At 38.0% G+C, this 19,952-nt stretch overlaps 1 protein-coding gene across 3 annotated transcripts in view; it reads left to right on the top strand.

Moving 5' to 3' along the window:
* The first annotated feature begins 6,307 nt into the window (after nucleotides 1-6,307).
* LOC128242930 (puratrophin-1-like) overlaps nucleotides 6,308-19,952 on the top strand; it is a 67,543-nt gene continuing 53,898 nt past the window's right edge. For 2 of the 3 annotated variants that reach the window (XM_052960379.1, XM_052960378.1), the window contains exons 1-3: nucleotides 6,308-6,393; nucleotides 10,505-10,701; nucleotides 14,578-14,757. In XM_052960379.1, coding sequence (XP_052816339.1) covers nucleotides 10,555-10,701; nucleotides 14,578-14,757 — 327 coding nt within the window. In that variant the 5' untranslated portion in view covers nucleotides 6,308-6,393; nucleotides 10,505-10,554. The remainder of the gene's footprint in view (nucleotides 6,394-10,504; nucleotides 10,702-14,577; nucleotides 14,758-19,952) is intronic. The other variant, XM_052960380.1, reaches the window with a different exon arrangement.

Here is a 19,952-nt window from a genome sequence, read left to right as displayed (position 1 = left end):
GGTACGGTCCCTTCCTCTCCCGTCAAGTTGCAAATCTGACTAAAGGGACATAATTCTGCCAAATCTCTTGGAGGCACAAAGACTTGCCCTAACGCAACAAATTCTAGGCTCGACAGTTTCACCGTAATTACCATATACAGATGTATGACCGATTTCAAGTTGATATTTTCTACGGCAATGTTTAACCGTTAGTAACGGTTTAAGCCATAAAACATTAATTTTGAAACGGAAATATGCAAATCTGCGCTCTGATCTTTTGTCATTGGTTTGCAGATATTTACGCAAAAATTTGCTCATTCCAAGATTATTTTTTTTAAAGTTGTGAAAACGGTAAATCTGTCAGAGTGCAGCTACAAACATCGGTTTAATTAAAAAAAAATACTTGTTGCTGAAACTTGTACTCGAACAATATCAATCATTTATGAGCAAAACATTTAATACAACAAGTACCAAAACACACACACAAAAACATGCATCAGTAAATCAACTGTGTTCGCAGCAGGTCCTTGAGTTTAATTATCATAAAATTGGAATAATATTAGTTGCAAACAACCACCGTTCGATGTGCGTCCATCAAAAATGCTATCAGATTACAAGTAGGAAGTTGCCGTTAAAAACTAACATTATTTCATTAACAGCAGGTGGTGTCATTACCATTTAAAGGAACTCGTTTATGTTATATTATAACACCTTTTTAAGGTTAGACATAGAAATGTCGCTTGAGATGTGAACAAAATGCTTGTTTCAAATTAAAGCTCTAGAAAACCAAAAAAGTTGGAAATGCCATAGAAAATTGTATCAGTTTGGGATTGGATTAACAAAAATATTTCAAATGTGGTATGTAACATATTACACTGCAATGAACAAGTCCCTCCCGTATGGTGGCATATTACTACCGTAAGATTAAACCTGTTAACGTTCGCGAATTGTTTTGTGTTAACCACTTAATTTTCGCGATAATTATCTAGCTGGCTATCTAGGTAATATTCGTGAAACTTCTTTGGTAAGATAATAGATATCTTAAAGCTGCACTCTCACAGATATACCATTTTTGCCACTTTTTTGTCTTGGAAAGAGCAAATTTTTGCGTGAATGTCTGCAACCCAACGATGTAAGATTGCTGACAAAAAATCAGATCGTAGATTTTTATATTTCTGTTCAAAAATAATGTGTTATGGCTTAAACCGTTACTTACGGTTAAAGAAAAATGCATAAAACATCAACTTTTGAACTTAAGTATAAAAATCTTCGATCTGATTTTTTGTCAGCAGTCTTATATAACGGGTTTCCATGGATTTTCGCAAAAAAATGCTCGTTCCAAGACAAAAAAAAATAAAAATGTTGTCAAAACGTTCAATCTGTGAGAGTGCAGCTTTAAGACTAAAAACTGGCTTGAAAGTATGGTGGCATATAACTGCCGTAAGATAACCTGTTAACGTTATGGTCTGCGAATTCCACTTAATACGTAACGTAATAACTGGTAATATGCCACTATACTCCCGCTATCAGAGAATATGACGGGGCCAGCCAGCCAACACAGACAGGCACTTTATCTGAAGTAGCCGGTGCTGTACCATAAAATGACTGTTTGTAAAAATTGACTTACGTTTCCTGTTCTTTCTAGTCTTTTTCTATTAAAGTTTGAAATAAATATCTGCCCATATAAAATGTGCCCATTTATTGCCGTTCATTTCTAGCAATATTCTCAGGGATTCCATAGGCTCGGTTTGTTGCCTTCCTTTTCGACCCAAATACCAACTCGGTTTGTGAACTCCTCTAACTTAAACTATGACTGCCAACTTGGCTTCTGCACCTTCTTCTCCGACCATGACTGCCACCTCGGTATGTGTACAGCTCTCTCCAACCATGACTGCCAAATCAATCTGTGTGTCTTTCTCTCCGCCAATGACTGCCAATTCGGTGTGTGTGTCTTTCTGTCCGACCATGACTGCCAACTCGGTGTGTGTGTCTATCCTCTTCGACCATGACTGCCAACACGGTGTGTGTGTCTTACTATCTGACCATGACTATCCACTCGGTATGTGTGTGTCTTCCCTTTGACCATTACTTTCTACTCGGTGTGTGTGCCTTTCTGTCGGACCATGACTGCCAACTCGGTGTGTGTGCATTTCTCTCCGATCATGACTGCCAACTCAGTTGTGTGCATTTCTCTCCGATCATGACTGCCAACTCGGTGTGTGTGCATTACTCTCCGATCATGACTGCCAACTCAGTTGTGTGCATTTCTCTCCGATCATGACTGCCAACTCGGTGTGTGTGCCTTTCTCTCCGATCATGACTGTCAACTCGGTGTGTGTGCATTACTCTCCGATCATGACTGCCAACTCGGTGTGTGTGCCTTTCTCTCCGATCATGACTGCCAACTCGGTGTGTGTGCATTACTCTCCGGTCATGACTGCCAACTCGGTGTGTGTGCCTTTCTCTCCGATCATGACTGTCAACTCAGTTGTGTGCATTTCTCACCGATCATGACTGCCAACTCGGTGTGTGTGCATTACTCTCCGATCATGACTGCCAACTCGGTGTGTGTGTGCATTTCTCTCCGATCATGACTGCCAACTCGGTGTGTGTGCCTTTCTCTCCGATCATGACTGTCAACTCGGTGTGTGTGCATTACTCTCCGATCATGACTGCCAACTCGGTGTGTGTGCCTTTCTCTCCGATCATGACTGCCAACTCGGTGTGTGTGCATTACTCTCCGGTCATGACTGCCAACTCGGTGTGTGTGCCTTTCTCTACGATCATGACTGTCAACTCAGTTGTGTGCATTTCTCTCCGATCATGACTGTCAACTCGGTGTGTGTGCCTTTCTCTCCGATCATGACTGTCAACTCGGTGTGTGTGCCTTTCTCTCCGATCATGGCTGTCAACTCAGTTGTGTGCCTTTCTCTCCGATCATGACTGCCAACTCAGTTGTGTGCCTTTCTCTCCGATCATGACTGCCAACTCGGTGTGTGTGCATTTCTCTCCGATCATGACTGCCAACTCGGTGTGTGTGCATTTCTCTCCGGTCATGACTGCCAACTCGGTGTGTGTGCCTTTCTCTCCGATCATGACTGCCAACTCGGTGTGTGTGCATTTCTCTCCGGTCATGACTGTCAACTCGGTGTGTGTGCATTTCTCTCCGATCATGACTGTCAACTCGGTGGGTGTGCATTTCTCTCCGGTCATGACTGCCAACTCGGTGTGTGTGCATTTATCTCCGATCATGACTGTCAACTCGGTGTGTGTGCATTTCTCTCCGGTCATGACTGCCAACTCGGTGTGTGTGCATTTATCTCCGGTCATGACTGCCAACTCGGTGTGTGTGCATTTATCTCCGGTCATGACTGTCAACTCGGTGTGTGTGCATTTATCTCCGATCATGACTGTCAACTCGGTGTGTGTGCATTTCTCTCCGGTCATGACTGCCAACTCGGTGTGTGTGCATTTCTCTCCGATCATGACTGCCAACTCGGTGTGTGTGCATTTCTCTCCGATCATGACTGTCAACTCGGTGTGTGTGCATTTCTCTCCGGTCATGACTGCCAACTCGGTGTGTGTGCATTTCTCTCCGGTCATGACTGCCAACTCGGTGTGTGTGCATTTATCTCCGGTCATGACTGTCAACTCGGTGTGTGTGCATTTCTCTCCGGTCATGACTGTCAACTCGGTGTGTGTGCCTTTCTCTCCGATCATGACTGCCAACTCGGTGTGTGTGCATTACTCTCCGATCATGACTGCCAACTCGGTGTGTGTGCATTTATCTCCGATCATGACTGCCAACTCGGTGTGTGTGCATTACTCTCCGATCATGACTGCCAACTCGGTGTGTGTGCCTTTCTCTCCGATCATGACTGCCAACTCGGTGTGTGTGCCTTTCTCTCCGATCATGACTGCCAACTCGGTGTGTGTGCCTTTCTCTCCGGTCATGACTGCCAACTCGGTGTGTGTGCCTTTCTCTCCGATCATGACTGCCAACTCGGTGTGTGTGCATTTCTCTCCGATCATGACTGCCAACTCGGTGTGTGTGCATTTCTCTCCGATCATGACTGCCAACTCGGTGTGTGTGCATTTCTCTCCGATCATGACTGCCAACTCGGTGTGTGTGCATTACTCTCCGATCATGACTGTCAACTCAGTGTGTGTGCATTACTCTCCGATCATGACTGTCAACTCAGTGTGTGTGCATTTCTCTCCGATCATGACTGCCAACTCGGTGTGTGTGCATTTCTCTCCGGTCATGACTGCCAACTCGGTGTGTGTGCCTTTCTCTCCGATCATGACTGCCAACTCGGTGTGTGTGCCTTTCTCTCCGATCATGACTGCCAACTCAGTGTGTGTGCATTACTCTCCGATCATGACTGCCAACTCAGTGTGTGTGCATTTCTCTCCGATCATGACTGCCAACTCAGTGTGTGTGCATTTCTCTCCGATCATGACTGCCAACTCAGTGTGTGTGCATTTCTCTCCGATCATGACTGCCAACTCAGTGTGTGTGCATTTCTCTCCGGTCATGACTGCCAACTCGGTGTGTGTGCATTTCTCTCCGATCATGACTGCCAACTCAGTGTGTGTGCATTACTCTCCGATCATGACTGCCAACTCAGTGTGTGTGCATTTCTCTCCGATCATGACTGCCAACTCGGTGTGTGTGCATTTCTCTCCGGTCATGACTGCCAACTCGGTGTGTGTGCCTTTCTCTCCGATCATGACTGTCAACTCGGTGTGTGTGCCTTTCTCTCCGATCATGACTGCCAACTCGGTGTGTGTGCATTACTCTCCGATCATGACTGCCAACTCAGTTGTGTGCATTACTCTCCGATCATGACTGCCAACTCGGTGTGTGTGCATTTATCTCCGATCATGACTGTCAACTCGGTGGGTGTGCCTTTCTGACCGACCATGACTGTCAACTCGGTGTGTGTGTGTCTTTCTGACCGACCATGACTGTCAACTCGGTGGGTGTGCCTTTCTGACCGACCATGACTGTCAACTCGGTGGGTGTGCCTTTCTGACCGACCATGACTGTCAACTCGGTGGGTGTGCCTTTCTGACCGACCATGACTGACAACTCGGTGTGTGTGTGTCTTTCTGACCGACCATGACTGTCAACTCGGTGGGTGTGCCTTTCTGACCGACCATGACTGTCAACTCGGTGGGTGTGCCTTTCTGACCGACCATGACTGACAACTCGGTGTGTGTGTGTCTTTCTGACCGACCATGACTGCCAACTCGGTGGGTGTGCCTTTCTGACCGGCCATGACTGACAACTCGGTGTGTGTGCCTTTCTGACCGACCATTCGGCTTTTAAATGATTTTCTTCAACGTGAACACGTTCAATTTTGTTCCTCTACTTTAAACGGACTCGCTTATGTTTTTGGACAAAAAAATGTTATCACGGTTATACATGAGCACTTTTATGCTATTATTAATTTACTCTATGATATCGAAATTGGAGAAGAAAAAAATACAATTCGATCAATTAAGAAAAAAGAATATTGATTTTAGTGGGGTGCGATCCCATGCCGGTATAATTAAACATTTAAAAAATAATTTAACATTTTAAGAATATAATGATAACATATTGTCAATCAAATAATCACGCAACAACGAAATCGTTCAATGCCTTTATTAACGCGATTAAAATGTGGTCTTCAGAGACGATATATGAGCAAATATCAACATTTGCTGTAGGATTCCAAAATTTAATAATTTACTTTTAACACTCCTAATTATTTTGTCGCACTTAATTTCGTAAATAAAATAGTGCATTTTACAAACCATGAGCGAATCCCTTTAATGTTAATTCAACTTTTTTGAATTGTGACTGTTCATGGTACTGTTAACCCGTTGCGTCTGCGGTTAGGGCGGGGTGGGGGGCTACAAGGACAAGCCCAGTATAATACCCTGTCAAAGGCACAGTGGTCAAGGCCAAACTAAACCTAAACCACAGACACACACTGCCACAAGGCATCTTGTCATTGGAAAATGTTGAAGCTCATACAAAATCATAAGAATATGCGCAAAACTATCATCCTTCTCCTGGTACTAAGACACGCTTCAGTGATTCCATTCAGTCCATTGACCGTTTTTTTTCAGTCCAATAGAAACTCTTTTATAATAATCTTAAAATTAAGTGAAATTATTGACTATACAGCCCCAGAAATAAATAAATCAACATTATATTTCTACTGCTGCATATGAAATAAGAAAGGTTGCGTTTAAGGTATGTACGTGATAAACTCTATATACATCTTCCGATTCGTATCAAGCCTATAGGCCTATCCATTATCATGTATACACACCGTAAGAGAGGGAATGTAAATACTGCATATAACAACTTTAACCTTAATAGGATGTTATTAAAATTCACACCATGATGCAAAGAAGGTAAGTCATTTAATCATCCGTTAAACTATGTATGTTAACCGTGTGTTAAAATTATAATAAATGTAAATATTTTACGTAAGATGAGACATATGTCTCTGTGTAACAAATGATCTAAGGTTTAAATAAAGTTTGTTAACTGATACCTGTTCATGATAATGTGAAGTATGTAGTCGAGCCTGTACAATTTACGTAACTTGAAAAGTATTCTTCAAACATGTGTCGAATGTTTCATAAAAGTATTGTAACGAATGTATGATCTGGCGTATCTTAACGTAAAGAAACAATTTAAAATCTGATCATAGTTCCTTACAAACTGTTCAGTTTAACTAAATCAAATCGTTCTAGATTCTAACAGTAGTTAACACAGGACAATCACTAGCGGGTCCAGGGTTAGGGCGCACCCGGCGCTCGCCCTCCCCCTAAAATCGCCCAGATTTACTTTTTTATTCAATATAAGAGAAAATGAGTAAAGAAATACGCGAAAAATGCGCCATTTAAGACTGGAAATTATTAATATGTTCTTGGGGGAGAACCCCAAACTCCCCTATTAACTCTTTAAACCAAACGTATTTGGGTTCTGAGCGCGGGGTGCAAGTCAAAAGATTACGCACCTAAGGGACGCCCCATCTAACATCAAAGAGAGAAAGATCCACCACTGACAATAGTACACGACAAGATGAACAATTCACCGTGCCGTGCGGCTGAGGCAACCAGGACGTTCAGGCAATAAGTAAGGCCAAGCCACAAAAAGCTGAACAGTATCAAAAACAACTAAGCATACGTGCGGAATGCAAGTAATATTGTTGAAGTTTCTGCAAGCCCGGTTATAACTAAGCATTTAGCAATAAGTGCTTAAAAAGTTGGAAATTTAATCAGCTTCATTTTAATTTGCTGGTTTTACATTTTGAGCGAGAATAACTTTTTAACAATACATTAGTTTTGGAAACTTCTGGGAAAACTATATGCCTTCATGCTATAAGTCAGACAGCAAAGAACAATTAAATTTTTATTAGAAAGGGGGGCCACATCTGGCATCTTAAATACCGTATATCATGAATACCGGGAGATCAAACCGATTGTAATTCTACACTTAGCATGGACAATAAATCAGGAATAAATGCAGATGCTCCTTACAGAGATGAATGGCAGATGCTCCTAACAGAGATGAAGACAGATGCTTCTTACAGAAATGAATGCAGATGGTCCTAAAATTAATGCAAATGCTCCTAAAATTAATGTAGATACTAATAACAGAAAGGAATGCAGATGTTCCTAAAAATGAATGCAGACGCTCCTAACAGAGATGAATACATATGCTCCTAATAGAAATGAATGCAGATGCGCCTAAAATGAATGCAGATGCTCATAAAAATGAATGCAGATGCTCTAAAAGTGAATGCAGATGCCTCTAACATAAATTAATACAGATGATCCTATCAGAAAGGAATGCCGATGCTCATTACATAAATAAATGTAAATGCTCCAAACAGAAATAAATTAATGCAAATGCTCCGAACAGAAATTAATGCAGATGCTCCTAACAGAAATTGATGCAAATGCTCCTAACATACATTAATGCAGATGCTTCTAACAAATAGTATCAGGTTCATTTCATTGTCGTTGATGGTAGAACACCAACATCAACTCGAGCTATAGACCATACCGTTTGTCCAGTATAACGAACTGACCAGTTAATCAGTTTTTGAGGGAAACGGTTCTTACGACTGAATAATTCATCTTGAGATTGATGAAACATTTACGTCAGTGAAAATGCCCGCCCGTTGCATTCCTGTCAATAAAAGAACCGCTAAAAAGCAACTTAAACGGCTCTGCTTGTTAGAAACAATTGACAGGGTTGACATACCGACATACCTGCATACCGGGTATTGTAATTAGAAATTGTTAACAAACGACAGAATCACATAATCGCTTACTTTTCCTCAAATCATTGTGAAATAACACAGCTGTTTAACGCTGCGCTCAGAAAAAAATCCATCTACCTGAACAAGGACAAGTTCCAACTTAACCAAAGGAAATGCCGTTTGTGACCAATGAATGTGTTCTTGTGTGTTGACTCAAAAAAATATGTATAAGCTGTAGTAAACGAGCCAAACCTCATAAACAGAAAATGTGTACAGAGACTGCTGTACATAGTGTTTTGATCAACTTGGGCAATTTTCGAGTGATATGTGCAAATCAATAAGGCAAATCTTTCACAAAGGCAACATGTATCGATTTATATTCGAACCGGATTAAGCGTAACATGCGGTGTGTGATGCATCATTTTTACGTTTTTGCGACACCATAGTTATACAACGTTATTCATTGTGATTATTTTAGTTTAAACTTATTTTCATTACATATATTGTGAAACAAGTTATTACATTATATCATTCGCTCTCGTTGGCATAGTTTCACGCGAGAGTGTGGTCTTATGATGTGGTGACAACCGGAGTTACACCCGATGGAAACCCATTTGTCCGACTTGATACACAAACCAAACTCCCAAGTGAATTCATACGAATACTTATGTCTGCCCCACGGTACCACACTCTCGCGTATAACCACACCAATGAAAGATATTAATAAAATGTTGCGATTCATTTGAATCAGGCCTTCGATGTGTGTTTCTCCAAGAACAACCGGCTGCGTGTGAGGTCATGCATTAACTTAGACAGAGAAGAACAGTGCAGAACCACACACAGATGAAGAAATAACTTCTCACAGCCACGTTCTCTTTTGAGATTTTTTTGCAGTATACTTAAAAGAATATTGTTAAAAAACGACCACAACTCACTCAAAAGGCCATTGGTCAGCGCACCAAAGACTTCGGAGAATGCTGCTGATATTGCCGATACATGACTCTACGATAAGTAACAAAAAGGGAAAGTTAGCTTACCAGCTATTTTCTCAAGAGCGTATCTAAACAAAATCCAGTGGTCACCAAGCCGGAAGAGAGGGTTTTCACCTGGAACTCTAGTTCCCCCCCCCCCCACAAGATATGCACAATCCAACGTAAAGGTAGAAAATACAAATTAACGAACGAATCATGAACACATCAAAATATTCACAAACCGACCCATGCTAGCATGAATTATTGTTTTTTGGAATATGCCATAATATTCATAGCAAAAATATAAACAGAAAGACGAGAACACTCTTCCCGAAAAACCTAGCATCCCGGACAATGTATCATCGGGAGTCATGAAAAGTAAAGAACGACAGTCGACCTTAAAACGATTTGAAGTCAAACCCGATCACAACTCGATATTTGAAGGAATGGTTTCATCACCCATGTACCTGTGGTCGTATCGGACAGTACCATGATTTACCACAATCGACGTTTTAAACGTAAACGCGTGGAATCATTCCGGGATAAAAGGGATGAGCCGGATACCTTTCCGTCTCAGATTGAGAACATCGAGGGAGCTATAGGCCGTGCGAAAGCCTGTGAAATACAATGCCTTCTTCCCAGACGGGTGCATATGTGTCTGTGTTATATAGTCCATCTTGTACATAAGAGTACATACTGACATGTTTTTGAAAAAAAACATCAATGTACGTTTAACTCGTAAATGACTGTCTGTTAAATATTATTGAATTATGTATTTAATTTACCTCTATGATTATGTGTATCGATTCATTTCTAAATATGCATTTCTGCAATCTATAGTTTATTCCGAAATTGATAAAGGTCGAAACGTATAATGCTAGCTTGACATTTAAAAGGGTTATTACTATGTTGTTGTTGCTGTTGTTGTTGTTGCTGTTGTTGTGTTGTTATTGTTGTTGTTGTTGTTGCTGTTGTTGTTGTTGTGTTGTTGTTGTTGTTGTTGTTGTTGTTGCTGTTGTTTTTGTGTTGTTGTTGTTGTTGTGTTGTTATTGTTGTTGTTGTGTTGTTGTTTTGTTGTTGTTGCTGTTGTTGTTGTGTTGTTGTTGTTATTGTGTTGTTGTTGTTGTTGCTGTTGTTGTTGTGTTGTTGTTGTGTTTTTGTTTTTTGTTTGTTTGTTTTGGGAGTAGGATTAGTGGTCCCAGGTGTGTGTGTTTTGCTTTTTAGAGGGAGGGGCGATAGGATAAAACATATTGTAATATTGAAGTGTTTCTCTTTCAGAAAGGCCAGATAAACATGGCTGACATGTTGGGGTGGGTGGTGAGCGTAGTATGAGCACTCCCATGAGAAGAGGCATTTTTGGGCTGACGGCTGGGCTGCAGGTGGTTTCAACTACCATAACGGACGGTCTTGTGTGGGCCTGGTCCACGTTGTTTCACGCCATATATCCAGAGACACAGGTGGAAACTCCTTTACAGGTAGATTAGACCGTAGGCGCGAACAGTACAAATGAAATACGAGTGTTGACGCACAAAGTCGATACCGCTAGACCTTTACATAGACACAGGAGCAGTTTATCATTTCATCAAAACAATTAAAAGATATAAAACTTTTGAACATTATCAAAGGGTGTACTGTGGAAATTGCACGTTAACCGCCATCATATATATGCACACAACAGAACATGCCATCATATATATGCACACAACAGAATAATTACGAAACATGCCATCATATAAATGCACACAACAGAATAATTACGATACATGCCATCATATATATGCACACAACAGAATAATTACGATACATGCCATCATATATATGCACACAACAGAATAATTACGAAACATGCCATCATATATATGCACACAACAGAATAATTACGAAACATGCCATCATATATATGCACACAACAGAATAATTACGATTTTATTAAGAAGGAAACATTGAACCTATTACTATGTCTCGCTTCCATTAAGTAATACTAAGTGTCGGTCGAGATTAAGAGATGTTCAATCAATCAGCTTTGGAAAATAAACTGGCATTTATCTCTTCTGAACTTTCATCCGAAACAGTATACAACCTTGTCTAGCTCCCTACCGTAGGTCCCGACCCAACTAGTACTGGAAATTTCTGATGATGAGACAGGATTACCTGTTGAGACTGTTTCTATTCCTTAAAATCAATTTTATCCGAAACCATCATGTCGTTCTGAACAACTATGGCACATTGCTATACCTGCGAACTTTCTCTATTTCATTTTTATGGTTGACTTTAACCTAGAGGCTTCGATACGGTGTCGTTTTAAAGACTATCGTGCAATCAATCGGAACTCCTCGGCCAGTATTGGGAATTGGCTATCTATTGTCTATCTCGAAGCTTGCCGGAGATGGCCGAGCTGTTACGATTGTCGTGCAATATTCCGCGCCATCTGTCACAAAAGAGAATGAGATCAGAATGTCTCTAATGCTCAAGTTTTTGAAAAAAGTAGTAACCCGTGTAAGTTTTACAAGAGTAATACTTTGTTTTACTCACTTCAGCAAATCCTTGTGTCGTTTTTCTCGTGTAAAAATGCTTCGTTTTGGAACAAAATCTGATACTTGACTGACTCGGTGACTGTGACAACACTGATCAATAAGTATACTTGCAATGATCAATTTATAAATATATCTTACACTGAGTTCAAATTTACAAATTGAACAGCTGATGTATACATATCTCCTTAAAAACAGTCAATTTTGTTTTCAAGACCAATAATAATTGAAACCTGATCATGTATCACAAAACACTAAATATCAACCAAAAATTCCAAAAAAAAGTCCCCCAAAATACTTCCATTCTAATTAAAGGTTTACATGTTAAGACCCTTGTACGGACGATGGTGTTTTCGTGAAGCTCTGTAGTGTGTGTGATACTTGTTTTCAAAACTTTACACATGGTTAAAATTTTATTGCTTTAGCTTTAAAAAAAGAAAGCAGGTCAAAAGGTCACAAGCATGGTTATCCAAGCACAACATTGATACTTGTTTTAAAAACTGTACATAACCTTCAAATGCCCTTGCTGTAGCTTCAAAAATAAGAAAAAAAAGTCAAAAGGTCATAGTCAAGGTCATTTGAGCACAAGAATGATACCAGCAAAACTGTACACGTGGTCCTAATTGCATTGCTCTCGCTTCAAAAATAAGGAAGTAGGTCAAATGGTCATGGTCCAAATTTCATTGCATTCAACATTAGAAAGAAGGTCAAGAGGTTACAGTCAATGTCATCCAAGCAGAATATAAATATTTGTTTCCAAAACTTTACAAGACTGGTCCAAATTTCATTGCTATAGCTTCAAAAATAAGAAAGAAAGTCAAAAGGGATGAGGCCAGCTTTGACCCCAGAGGCATAAATTCAACAATCTTCATACATGCCATATTTTCTGGAGACCATTCAGGGGGATTTGTTCAAAAGTCTGAAAAATCAGGGGGATTTTGGTAGTATTCAGGGGGATTTTTTAGCAGATCAAATTCGGCAAAATTTCAAAGTATTTTAAGACGCAAGTACGAAAAAAAAACAAATTTCCATAATTTTGAAAGGCTTCCGAGGGGATTATGTCCAGAATTTAAGGGGATTTTGGTCACATACCAGGGGATTTTCATCATTGCCATGTAGCATTACGGGCATGACACACATGCCATTTCACCTTGTTTACCCCTTGTTTACCCCTTTTTTTGTTAAAAAGCGTTATAAGATTATCTTGGTAGAGGGCCATTATATGACGCTTTTAACCCAACAAACATCAAAGGTATGAGCCATGTGGTTTGTAACAAGAAGATTTTGAAAGTTTTTCTTATACATTAAGTCACTAGGAATCTTGTGAGCCCTGGGCTAGGGCCTGTTTTGATCTCAGGGGCATATTTTGAACAATCTTTGTAGAGGACCACCATATGCAACATATCAATGTATATCAATCAGGTATGCAGGGCCTAGTGGTTTCAGACAAGAGGATTTTCAAATATTTACCTTTAAAAGTATATCAGACTTGTGAACCCTGAGGCATGGCCAGTTAAATGGCCCAAGGGGCATAATTTGCACAAACATTCACAAGCAATTGTGTTCAGACAGACCCACAAACAAGAGACACTGCACCATAGCTTAAGCTCAATCCTCTTTTTAACAAGAGCAAGGGAGAGTAAAACATAAAACCAACTGCTAAACCTAAAAACAGGTGGTCTCTCTGTAATTCTGGACTTAGAAGAAACATTTTTTTGGATAATTTTCAGGGCCATGATCAAGTCATGCATGGGCAGATATGGCTGGTTTTCAAAAGGAACAATCAAAACTGGAGACTTCATCACATTCATTAGCAATTTTTTCCAGATGCACGGACGGACGCACTAACGCACAGCAACATACACCGCATCATCACATAAGCTCTTCTGGCCTTTGTCCAGTTAGTGCTAAAATTCTGATAATCAATTGAGGATTGAGCTATCCATACATTTAATACACTATGCTGTAGAATTGTTGATGCTTTAAGAGGCATATGTGAAGTGTTGACCACATTTCATGATTTTTCATATGCTAGATACATTAAACTTTCTCTAAAATATTGTGACAACACCATCACAATTAAATAGACCCTTTAATAGGCTTTTATATCTCAGCATGTAATAAGTAAAATTTGTAAAGATATTTGTAAATGCAGTCTTATTCCCTCAATATACTTCTTCAAAGCCAGCATTTTAAAACGGGCTTTGCTTTGATTCTTTGTTTTAAATATACATGCAATGATAAATACACATTTTAGGTATTCTGTCCCTATTTTTGCAATACTAATGGCAGGGGACTGGCCCCATTCACAAAAAGGTGGGGAAAAAAAACACTGAAATACTTTAATGACCAGAGTGTCCATAATTCTAAAAATAAATTCAAAGAGCATTCAGTCTAACACTCACCTGAGCCTAAGTAGTAAAGTAGAGTCTTAGAAACACTTAGAGTACATGTTGTATAATACATTGCAACTACTTCATGATCCTTGCGGTGTTAACTATGTCCATGTACAGTATGTGGTTATCAGACGCTATGTTCATGTACAGTATGTGGTTATCAGACGCTATGTTCATGTACAGTATGTGGTTATCAGACGCTATGTTCATGTACAGTATGTGGTTATCAGACGCTATGTTCATGTACAGTATGTGGTTATCAGAGTCGTTTCAAGAAAAAACTATTTCCAAGCTTTAACTCGGATTTAGAATAACAAAGCCTTCATCGTCTACAAAATTAATTTTACTTAATTTGCATCTACATCAAATTCTTTATACAGTTATTAGTTTTTACACAAAATATTATCATTTGCTTTATTTTCAGAGTTTTCCAGCGGACTATGGCGTGGTGGTTGCAAAGCTACAGAAAGTGTATGGTGCCCAGGCGGAGGTTGTTGTCAAGGAGGTTTTGTCAGTCCTCCGGAAGCATTACCATGGCAACATCGACAAGTTTCTCGCTGAGTTCCTGGAACCTGCTGTTGCCCTGTTGGCAGAGTTCATTGAGGTATACATGTATGGTCATGTCAAAACAGGCTTTTATTTGAAGTTCACACATAAGAATTTTATAATATATGTTTGTGAACATTAAATAAATAATTAATGTATTTATATGTATAATACGGTATGTTTTCATTTTTTTTTTTAAATAATGAAGATAATTTTAAAAGGTTGGAAAGTCCGAGTTCTCAGCCGTTACAAGGTTTCAAGGTTTACATTATTATTTGTTTGTTACATTTATGTAATATTACTTTTTCGAAAATTGAGACCAAACTTCAATGAGAATATCCCAGTATACATCCTTGTTGAAAAAAGAAAGAACTTATTGATAATAGTTCTTAGTCTGGCCCCTAATTCTCGAAACTTCTTAAGTCCCTTATAACAGGATTAAGCTAAGCTCACTATTTTTAGTTTACAATAAATTGCGTAATATTAACTTCTTTAGGAGTTTTTATACTTAGAATAGAAATTATCATTACGAAAATCACATTTATTTAAACCTTTTTTCACTTATCAAGATTCAATTTAAGTATGCGTTTTAGTTTATTGAAATAAGCTACTTCAGTCTTTTAAGCTTAAGAAGTTTCGAGAAATTGGGGCCAGATGTTATAGGGTTTTGTAAACCAAGCTTATGAAAACATAAAATAGGCAATAGTCATTTTCAAAGGGAAGTAATTTATCAGGCCTCTGTGGCATTTGTAAGGATACTGCTCTCCCCTGGTGATGTTTTCTTTTTCACAAGCAATCAATCACTTTGTTCCGTAATCCTGGCCCTTGGCCCGAGATATCGCTGTCACCAGGCAGCGTACAGCGATGTTTGGCTGGCCGCTACCCCTGTGTCCCAACAACGGAGGAAGTTTGTGTTCCTGTGTGTATCCAATGTGGGATATCATGGTTCTACATACATATCTGTCATCTCTACCTGGTCTGACTCATACCTTTTATTTGATGGTAGAACTTATTACATGGTGCAATGAACACAATCAGTTTTATGGTGTATAAGTTTTATTGTTTTACCGTTTGTCAACATTGATTTATATATAAATGTACTTCATTGGTCAAGCATTTATTATTATTAATTCTAAACATTATTGTAAATTTGTTTGAAGTATTAAATTATTCATTTTTTATTTAAAATGTAAATATCCCTTAAAATACAGTCAGTAATTTTACAGTCAAAGTAGTTTTTGGCATTTGAAGCTAGCAGCACTTGCTTTAAGATAATTGAAAAGGAAGCCAGACAAAACACCCCCTGACAAAACACCTCCCGCTCATTAAAGTTTAGATGGACAAAACCCTCATTATTTTAATGCCCAGTGCTCTCAATATGAAAGACTGCAGGCCAAAATGGATGGTTTCAATGGCCATTGTGCCCCTTCAAATTTTGAAAAATAAGTAAATATTAAGAAGAATAAGTAGAGGCTGATCGGATACTTCACCGTTTTAGAAGGTTGAACTGAAGCTTATTGAGAACCCTGTATACCTTTATTCACGTTTTTAAAATAGAGGTCAAATTAATTATCCCTTAACCAAAACACCCCTCGTGTGATGCACCTTGTTTTGCCTTTTATATTCAAGTAAAATCTGCTGCATGGCTCTTACAAGAACAAATTGTGAAATGTTGCTGCTGAATGTATTTAACATTTACATAAAATTATATGTAGATTTTTTTTAAATTAAATTTATAAAAAAAAATTGATTTAAAGTTTTGCATTCATATAGCTTACTAAAAGAACTTAAATTGGGAATATCTATAGTGGTAAAAAAATCTATTTGATGAGCACTTAATGCAACTGAAAGATACTGCCATTTAATTCCAAATGAATGTAAATATAAATGAAGCTTCACTTTTGTATAGAAGGTGTCATTTTTCATTATTTGCCAACGTTTTGCGGCATTCATTGAAGGTTTTGATCGTGAAGTGACATAGATACATATGTTTGTGAACATGTGAATTACAGTGGACATACAGGCATTGAATGAATCACATATCTGCCTTGCTGGGATATTCAAACACTGGGCTTTAAAACTTTTGAACAAATACTTTAGCCTTATCTGGGGTAAATTGCACTTTACTGAGGGAAATTATTAATACCAGTGAAACAGACCAGGTTATTTACTTGTTGTGGCCAATAGTTCTGTTTGAAAAGAAACATTAACGGAGGATATTGAAAAAAAGACATTGTGAAGGTAAATTCATTTAAACAATAGTTACTTATCTTTTATAAACTTGTATTTTCAACAAATTCAGCTCATCATGTATTCTGTAAATGCATGTTTACTTTCCTTGCTTAATTAACAGTGGTTTATGGAATTTATCCTTATTTTATGCAAGGTAGTGTAAGTAAAAGTTATATGACATTAGAAAAATCTTAATGATTCAGAATGGGCAGAGTGAGCATAGCAAACGAGCCCTTCTTTATCATAAAGAAATTACTTCACATCATCCGTCTGACTTAGAATACAATCTCAATGGCTAACACAAGTTTTGTCAACACAAATTTAACGCAGGGATTGCGTAGCGGATGATTGGCAGTAGGCGGACCTTTAAACACCCACAAAAATGAAAATTCTTAATGATTAAGCCCAGTACTTCATGATTGCCTATCTGCAATTTCATTGGCTGAAAATGTAGCGTGTATTCTTACAAGAATAAGGGTACATACTACCAACACATGTTTTTTGCATATTTTGCTAATATACCCGATATAAGCATATTGCATTCCACCTTCATTTCAATAATTTGCCCCACGTCCCCTTGCGTCGAGTCAATGCTTACACGCCTTTGTGAAGTGTTATCTATCAGTTATTATGTTAGCTGTTTTCAATATTTTGAAGGCTGTTGATTTGTTCCCATGTTCTTTGGGCATCTCATGGTCGGTGTTTAGTAACCAAGAAAACAATGATTTGTTTAGCCTGGAGCATGATTGATGACTATATAAGTTAGTTATTTCCAGTGATATCTAGCTAAAATTAATGGATTTAAAGTATATCCTCACATTGTAACATTAAGCAGAGCTTGACGTGAGCTAGGTAAAGAATGATGACCATTACAAGATCAAAGCCTTAAATTAAAAAGGCCAGTTATTTAAATGTTCTTGTGAGCTAGGTAAGAGCAATGACTGCTAGTGTTTGAAAATCGGACTCCATTTGCTATCGATAATCGAATTGAATCGGACCAAGCATTTCGATTTACTATCGGACAATAATCGATAGTTCATAATATCAGTAAGGAATACGTTCTTTATACAAAGTGTCATCATGTTCATTTAAATGGTTAAACCGGAATGAGTATGTGTGATGCTATAGTCATGGTTTTTGCAACAGTAACTTCCATTACCTTTTCTGTCTTAAATAACTTAACGAAAACACATAACAACACAACACATACTTTGTAAGTGCACATCAATTGCAAAATGATGCACACCGCTTCAAGCAAGTTACCTTAGCATTTTATACTTGTAAAAGCATATTAAATATTTGTGAACCAGCTTAACATTCAATAACCTGTTATATTAAACAATTCATTAGAATATCTTTTTTTAATAAATCTTTCACAAAAAAGTAAATCACCATGCTGCAATGTTGTAAGTGTAGTTCAGTGCTCACTGCTGAGTTGTTTTGAGTGAATGTTAAATATATCACCCATTGACTTTAAAAGAATACAATTTAAATAATACTTGTTCTACAACATTCAAACTTTCAGACAGTGATATTGAAATGTTAAAGTTTTAATTAAGCTATCAGTAATTGAAATTGATTCCACGGTAACCATGGAGACAATTTCTTGTCTAAAAATTATACTTTTATTTTGCATATGCTATTGTTTTTCATAAAAACACATTTGTGTTCATCAATAAAATCCATCAATTGAAGAATTTTTGGGTAAAATGAAGATTCACATTGATATTGAACGCAATTAAATGAAAACTTATGTTATTGTTTATTTTGGACAACATTTGTTATATGGCGTGTGCTACAATATAATTGAAAAACAGCTGTTTATTGGAGAGAAACAAGCAAATATGTCAATGGTCATTCATTTGTTTTTTCTAGCTTTAGTGTTCAGATCAAGAATACAATACTATGAAGCAACAAAAACCTTCGTGAGAAAGTTATTCTGCATGTTCCCATGGCAACCAATCTTCTTTATTTGATATTCATACCAAAGTTAAAGAATTTGACCAATGTTCAGGTTTTTTATTGACTACATTACCATTATTTTATGAATAAGTATCTGCTTTATCTAATTTAATGTCATAATAAATAATTTTCAGCAAATAAAAATTCACATTACGGTATTTTAGTGATGCTTAGCTATGGAAAGAAGAACAGTTAACAATAATATACTAATGGCACAGACCTGATACCCTGTTTAAAGGATCAAAAACAATAGTCCAGTATGAAATTGATATTACAATATTACTGAATGGGAGCATGATTGATAAATAAACATTCCACAATTATGTATCTTTCAGTCATTTCATTTCAATTTTAAAAGGTTGCTATGGAAACATCAACTATGTTTTTTTTTTAAAAGAACAGTATACCAATAAGATACGATTCTTAAGTTGTAGTCATTTGAGACTGCATAAACACAACATGAGACAATGAATCAAAAACATGCTTTTGACTAGTATTAATTAAATATTATAAGTACAATCATGTTTCTTAAAGGAAACAAATGTTTATATTTGTTATTTCCAACCAGCGACTGAACTAGTCTTCTTTAGTAGCAGTACTCAAGACTTGGTTATAAGGACAGTATCAAAAGTGCATATGGTATATAATTAAATGAGCTTTAAAATAGTGACAGGATAGAACCAATACTTAAAAACAAGTTGCCCATTGTACCCACTGACTGCACTAGTGGGGGATGTGCACCAGGCAACGCCCCTCACATTGTTCAAATTTACTTCTTCTATATCAGAGAAATAAGATAAAAAGTAATTTTATACATTCAAAATGCAACATCTCAGACTACAAATTGCTTACATTTTTTGGGGTGGGGTGGGGGGGGGGGGGAAAGAACCCATTTTATGCCATCCACCCTGGTACCATTGTAAGTAGTTAATTTTGTAACTTATTGAATTCATAAAGGGAGTGTTAGTTAAAACTTATTTATTTTCACAATTGTGAAACAAGTATTTGCAACTCTCATTGGCACAATGATACCAGAGAGTGGGTCTTGTGTACTAGGGG

This window comes from Mya arenaria, chromosome 8 (assembly GCF_026914265.1).
Source record: "Mya arenaria isolate MELC-2E11 chromosome 8, ASM2691426v1".
In the NCBI taxonomy this organism is placed as follows: Eukaryota; Metazoa; Mollusca; class Bivalvia; order Myida; family Myidae; genus Mya; species Mya arenaria.
The sequence above is the reverse complement of the archived record's forward strand: the minus strand, read 5'-3'. Positions and strand labels throughout refer to the sequence as shown.